The sequence below is a fragment of the Labeo rohita genome, chromosome 2 (assembly GCF_022985175.1).
Source record: "Labeo rohita strain BAU-BD-2019 chromosome 2, IGBB_LRoh.1.0, whole genome shotgun sequence".
Lineage (NCBI taxonomy): Eukaryota > Metazoa > Chordata > Actinopteri > Cypriniformes > Cyprinidae > Labeo > Labeo rohita.
The window spans coordinates 38,684,099-38,691,182 of record NC_066870.1 but is presented as its reverse complement, the minus strand read 5'-3'; the positions used below and the strand labels follow the sequence as shown (position 1 = coordinate 38,691,182).

The following is a 7,084-nucleotide window of genomic DNA, read 5'->3' as shown; positions in this document are numbered from 1 at the left end:
AAATAATAAATATTCAAAAAAATGTTTCACATCCAGCATTTAACCTCCTCAGTGCAGCTTGGATTTGAAGTTGTTAGAATGATCTTCTGATAACTGTCAGGTATGGACATTTCATGATTTCATGTGGACCTGCATGAAGTGTGTGATACATGAACATCGGCAGCAGAGGGCAGTGTGGATCTGTCTTAAAGCTGAACTACACACAAGACTACTCCGTACATTAGCTTTCCTGCTGTATTCACAACAGTGATATATGAATGACCGTGTGTGTTTATTGTGTTAATGTGATTTATTTATTAATATCAGTGAATTACTGTAAATCTTTGGATTGTGGGTCATTATTGGTGTTGATTTAGTGAGTGATTAGATGTGATTTTCAGCAGACAGCTGATGAAATGAGCAGAACATCACAGAGACCTAAGGATGGTTTTGAACACCCTAGCAACCCCATAGCAACACCCACATCCTAGTTACCTTATAGCAACCACCCAGAATGCCTTAGCAGCCCTATAGCAACACCCTGACAATTGGCCACATCCTAGAAACCTCATAGCAACGATCCAGAAACCCTAGCAATCTCATAGCAACAACCTGACAACCACCCACATTCTAGAGACCTCATAGCAACCATCCAGAACACCCTAGCAACCCCATAGCAACACCCAAACAACCACCCACATCCTAGCGACCTCATAGCAACCATCTAGAACACCCTAGCAACCCCATAGTAACACCCTGACAACCACCCACATCCTAGCAACCTCATAGCAACCATCCAGAACACCCTAGCAACCCCATAGCAACACCCTGGCAACCACCCACATCCTAGCAACCATCCAGAACACCCTAGCGACCCCATAGCAACACCCTGACAAAAACCAACATCCTAGCAACCTCATAGCAACCACCCAGAATACTGTAGCACTTTCATAGCAACACCCGAACAACCACCCACATCCTAGCGACCTCATAGCAACCATCTAGAACACCCTAGCAACCCCATAGCAACACCCTGACAACCACCTATATCCTAGCAACCTTATAGCAACCACCCAGAACACTCTAGCAACTCCCTGATAGCCATCCACATCCTAACGACCTCATAGCAACCATCCAGAATACCTTAGCAGCCCTATAGCAACACCCTGACAACTGCCCATATCCGAGAAATCTCATAGCAATGATCCAGAAACCCTAGCAATCTCACAGCAACTCCCTGACAACCACCCGCATCCTAGCAACCTCATAGCAACCATCTAGAACACCCTAGCAACCCCATAGCAACACCCTGGCAACCACCCACATCCTAGCAACCTCATAGCAACCACCCAGAACATCTTAGCGACCCCATAGCAACACCCTGACAAAAACCCACATCCTAGTAACCTCATAGCAACCACCCAGAATACTGTAGCACTTTCATAGCAACACCCGAACAACCACCCACATCCTAGCGACCTCATAGCAACCATCTAGAACACCCTAGCAACCCCATAGCAACACCCTGACGACCACCCATATCCTAGCAACCTCATAGCAACCACCCAGAACACTTTAGCAACTCCCTGATAGCCATCCACATCCTAACGACCTCATAGCAACCATCCAGAATACCTTAGCAGCCCTATAGCAACACCCTGACAACTGCCCATATCCGAGAAATCTCATAGCAATGATCCAGAAACCCTAGCAATCTCATAGCAACTCCCTGACAACCACCCACATCCTAGCAACCTCATAGCAAACATGCAGAACACCCTAGCAACCTTATAGTAATTCCCTGAAAATAAACTACATTCTAGCAACCTCTTAGCAACTGCTCAGAACACCCTAGCAACCCCGTAGCAACTCCCTGACATTGAAAACAGATATTTTGTTGCAAAATTTTAAATTCATCAGTATTTTTGTCTTTTGTCTCCAGTGCAAATATCTGAACATTAAATCATCAAAACATTTAAAATGACAGATGATAATAAGCAGGCTTGTTTTCTGAAAAATTGAGGAAATTAAATTGAGAACAAATGTCAGCCAGTGTGGTGAGAAAAGTCATCTAGTTTTTTTCTTTGAATGGCGTGTATGTTTCTGAGCGCACTGGCAGATATTTTTCAGTTATATTTCTCAGTTTAAACTCAGTTTGGTAGTTCTCTATGGCAGATTTCAGAATGTTCAGATATTTGTACTGGAAAACAAGACACAAATACTGAGGAAGAACATGACTTTCTGCAATGATCTGTTTGGAGAGGTTAGACATCATCTGACCTCAGTAGCTCTCTTCCAGTTATTTGTTTGAAACGCTCCCCACCTCTCTGAGAAACAGGAAGGACTTATGCTCTGGTTTCAGCGTTCTGTGTGCACGAGAAGTAAAGAAAGAGAAAAAAAAGGACGCTGGTGTGAAGTTGCATGTATGTGTGTGTATGTGTGTGTATTTCGGACACTTTGTCTCAGCCCACAGTTTCCTGTTAAATGACTCTTTTGTCACTGCCATGGTTCACTCTTCCTCTTTACACATCTCTGCTTGACTCTCCCTCCTGTCATTTCAGAGGAAAGATGCAGTCGCTGGACGTCTGTCTGATTCTCCTGCTCAACGCCGGGCGAGTCGGTAAGATCAGATCAAATCGAACTTTATCCAACACACAATCGTCCGACAAATCCTGACCGATTCATCTGTAATGCTTCTACGGAAAAGTGTAAAAGTTTGTTTAGGAAAGGTCAAATTAAACCACCTCTTCCTGTTCCCCTTTAATCAACATACATATATAATTTGGCATCAAATTGGAAGAATTTGTGAATTTAATTTCGATTTAAATTACTAATTAGAGTGAGTTAGATTTTTTTTTAATGAAATAATCTAAAACTAAATTCCTTTTTTGAATCGGTTGTATAAAAACTGTATGCTTTAAATGTTTAAGCATATTTATAATTCTTCAAAAAAGTTTAACAAAATAACATATTGCTTTAAACATCTAAAAACATTTAATTGTATATTTAAACATTATTGATTTAAATGTTTAAACATTTAGAATTGTTTTAAATATTTCAACTTTATAATAGATTGCTTTAAATGTTTGAACATATTTGTAATTCTATTAAGTAGTTAAATATTATAATTTATTACTTTTAAACATTTAAACATTTAGAATTGCTTTAAATATTTAAAAATTATAATATATTTATAAATGTTTAAATATATATCATCTAAGCATATGTATAATTGTTTTAAACATTTAAACATTATAATATATTGCTTTAAACATTTAAACACGTTTTTAATTGTTTTAAATGATTAAATATCTTGTTGTTTGTCAGCTGCACAGGACAATGGACAAGTGTGTTACATTCTGGACGGGATTCTGATTGTTTATGGCATTGTGTTGACCGTCCTTTACTGCAGATTAAAGGTGAAACTTCATTTCTATAACCTCACATCTTTATGTACTGTACGATCAAAACTTTCAGTGTTATTTTCCACCTATTTTTTGAGATTATATGACATTTGTGCTGGCTAAAACATTTTTGTTTACTAGTTAACCGTTTAACTGTCACCGTCCCTTTGGTGGGACGCCTAAGTTTACTTCACCATATTACAAATAAATCCTAATCTAGTCGTGACAAACTGTATATCATTGGGAAGGTCTGAGACTCCTAAATGGGTATTTTAACAACATTTTGTGTTACAAATTATGGAAAGTAGGAAAAGTAATAGAATATTTTTTAACAAGAGTGCACCTCAAAAAATTTACAGCATAACAGAGGTTCTGACCTTTGTCACAGAAACACTTTCTTCATTGCCTTTTCCCCATCACGCAGTAGAAACGTTAAGAAATAATCAAAATTCATCCTTTGAAATTTTAAAACGGATAAAGACATTACCATGGAAATTGGACATCAAAATCATATTACAAAATGTTTTTGTTCATGAATTATAAAAAATGTAACTTTGGATAGTGCATTTTCGTGTCTGTTCAGGATAGGGAGTGACAATTAAAGGGTTAAATCTAAATCTAATCATTAATACATTTATCTTTTTTGTACAGAAATGAGATTTACAGAAAATACAGCAACATTTTCTTTAAAACTGAAAACTGAAATAACCCTTTAATCAGAAACATTATTTCCTTGCAGTTTATAGTTCCTTGGAGCACAAAAGACCTTTAAGCAATATATTTACATTTATAGACGGTTTTCGAAATTGGCAATTGTATTCATTTTATTTTTATTTTGAAAAAATAAATAATAAAAAAGCCTGTGATTTAAATGAACAGAATATTAAAGGAAATTTCAATATCCCAATTCAACTTCTCTATATGTTCCTTCCATAAATGATAAATCTATCAGTCTGTCTACTTCAGGCATCAATTTTCATGAATGTTTTCAGGAACATATTCAAGTTAAATGTAGTAATTAAATTGCAATTTAAATACTTCCTCAGTGCAGTTCTGAACATTGCACAACCCCTAAATGTACTGCATGCTAAATCTTCATTTGAACTCATTGACCTGCTTATTTGAAGTTTGTTAAAATCCCAAACCTTTGTTTGAAGGATCAAATTGAAATAGCCAAAGTTTACAACATGGCCTTCGCTGTGCGTTTAAATTTTAAAGATGTGAACAGAAAATGTTTTTGATGTTGCGTTTGTTTTTTTGTTCTGATCGTGTTCAAGCGTCTGAACTGATCTTTGTGTTTACTCTTCGTTTGTTTTCAGATGCGTTCGTCTGGAAAGAAAGCTCTCTCAGAGGTGGGTTCATTTGTGTCTGTGGTTTGTTTCTGCTGATTCTATGTCACATTTCTGTTTCTTGCTCTTCAGCTGACCACAGAGAGCTATTAAAAACACACACGCACACACACATTTACTTAGTGTAAGTTATATAAATGGGGACATTCCATAGAGTTCTATTATTTTTATATGCAGCTAGATATCAATGCTAAAACTAAACACTGACAGAAAACGTTATGCATTTTTTTTAGTTATAAAAGTAACACCTAAAGCCTTTTTATATAATGCATTATTCAGAATTCATGACGTACATTATGAGTACTTTTATAATGCATTATTCAGAACGGTTTCATATCAAGTGTTGCAAAAAAGAATTTATTTTTATACCACTTTTGCAAATGAGGATGTCAAAGAGAGGTTTTGTCAGATTTAGTTCCTGTTTGGGTAAAAATTCAGTACACACACCTAAGCTAACAAACACACGTTTTGCTGACGTTTCCGTTAAGTTATGAAAACGTTATTTCTCAACGTTTAAAAAACATTTTCTTGTAAATTTGAAAACATTCCATTTTCCAAACATTATGAAAATGTTACATTTGATTATTTGTTTTTTAATGTTCTGAAACAAGTAACATTCTTGTAACTAAATAAGGACGCACTATTGTTTTTGATATAAAACTACTTAGATGGGACGTGCTCATAAATCTATCCTAATATAGATAATTAAACACACACAAAAGCACAAATATATTTGAAAATGTTTACTGTATTTGTGAGGCCCTCAAAAATAAACAGTCAGATAAACGTGCTCTGTTGAGGTTTAGTAGGCCTACCTCTTTATCTGTTAAAACGTTCTCAAAGTTTATTTAAAAGACAGAATGAAGGAATAAAGAGGCGGATGAGAGCATAAAGAGGAACAGAAAGCGGAATCGGTGTTGACTAATGCTTCAGGACAAACAGCAGAGTCTTGAGCAAGAGTCTTCTGAGAAATGTCACTTCTCCCATTCACTGTCCTCTTGTGTTTTTCAGAAAGGAGACGCCGACATTTATCAGGTACTGTGCTGCTTCTGAGCTTTATGTTGTGTGATGAGTGAGTTACTAGTCAAGTCACGTTTATTTATACGGCACTTTTTAACAAATCAGCTTGTGCCAAAGCAACTTTACAGCATTAAATAGGTCAATACTGTGTCAATAATGCAAAAGTGTGCAGGGTTTTTACGTGTTTTTTGCTTTCGTCAGGATCTGGGCCGGCGAGATGCGGACACTTACGACACACTTCATCAGGGGAAGAAAAAGCCGCTGGCCTGAGAATGTCTCAAAGCGTACAGCTCATTTGGTGTTCGTGTGCAATACAGTCCTAAAATGTGTATTTTTGCTTTGTTTATAAATAAGCAAACTAGCAGAGATTCTGCTTTATTGTCATTGTTCGCTTTATTGTTTGTTTCTTTCAGACAAACGTCACAATTAATATATTAAATACATGTATAAGGCTTTCAATATAATAAAAGTATATTTTTAACTGGGACAGATTAATAGTGTGTTTCAGTGTTACCATATATGGCATGACGCGGATTGGTTGAATGTGCGCGACTTCCGGCGTCATTTGCTTTCGGTTATTTTTAGCGGTGCAAAGCCGGTTGTTATGCTGCTTGATTTTGCATACTGGTATTTTTTATCATATTATTTTAATTAATCATCATAATTATAAAAAACAGGGTTGTAGAGAAAATGGTTTTACAGTTTTTTATTATATTTATCTATAGCGGCTAATGAATCAAAAGTAAATAGCGTACGTATGCGTTGCAAAATAAGAAGGATATTAAAAATAATTTTACAACATGATCAAAAATATATAGATGAAAGAACTATATAAACTAAGCTAAATAAAACAACTTAACTACAACCCAGCTAACAAGAAACACTTATGAACCAATAATATTAATAGAACGTTCGTTCGACTTTATCTTGTCTTTAATAATATTCTCAAGCACAAAACACTATTTTGTTCTAAAACACTTTTTGATGAAACTTTTTTTTTAAATGCTACTTCTGATTTCAGAACGTTAAGAACGTTACAAGTTACATTCTAATGTTTGCACAGTAATAAAATGGAATGTTTCTTTAACGTTTATGTAACAAAATAACATTTTATAAAACTGGACGTTCAGAGAACGTTCTTAGAAGGTAATATTTAGCTGGTAAATTAATGCAGCTCATATCTGTACACAATTAGCAATTTATTTTCAATGTCAAATGTGGCAACCAGCAGATGGCGCTATAAAACAATTGTTTCCTAGGAAATAAATTCAATAATTAACTCACTCCGGTCAAAACTGCATAAACTCCTACTTCTCTCATGCAAACTGTGAA

General features: G+C 35.8%; 1 protein-coding gene across 1 annotated transcript; it reads left to right on the top strand.

The window, feature by feature from the left end:
• Positions 1-2,449: 2,449 nt before the first annotated feature.
• On the top strand, positions 2,450-6,239 carry fcer1gl (Fc receptor, IgE, high affinity I, gamma polypeptide like). The gene is made up of 5 exons (XM_051134431.1): positions 2,450-2,599; positions 3,307-3,398; positions 4,703-4,735; positions 5,744-5,767; positions 5,954-6,239. The coding sequence occupies exons 1-5, from the start codon at positions 2,464-2,466 to the stop codon at positions 6,020-6,022; spliced, it is 354 nt and encodes a 117-aa protein (XP_050990388.1). The 5' UTR covers positions 2,450-2,463; the 3' UTR covers positions 6,023-6,239.
• Positions 6,240-7,084: the final 845 nt, after the last annotated feature.

What these genes read in the sequence shown, in the direction of transcription:
- fcer1gl (XM_051134431.1), top strand. Translation starts at nt 2,464, where the DNA reads ATGACTCTTTTGTCACTGCCATGGTTCACTCTTCCTCTTTACACATCT. An exon ending in TCCTTTACTGCAGATTAAAG is followed by an intron (nt 3,399 to 4,702) that starts GTGAAACTTCAT and finishes GTTTGTTTTCAG; the next exon opens with ATGCGTTCGTCTGGAAAGAA. An exon ending in GAGACGCCGACATTTATCAG is followed by an intron (nt 5,768 to 5,953) that starts GTACTGTGCTGC and finishes TGCTTTCGTCAG; the next exon opens with GATCTGGGCCGGCGAGATGC.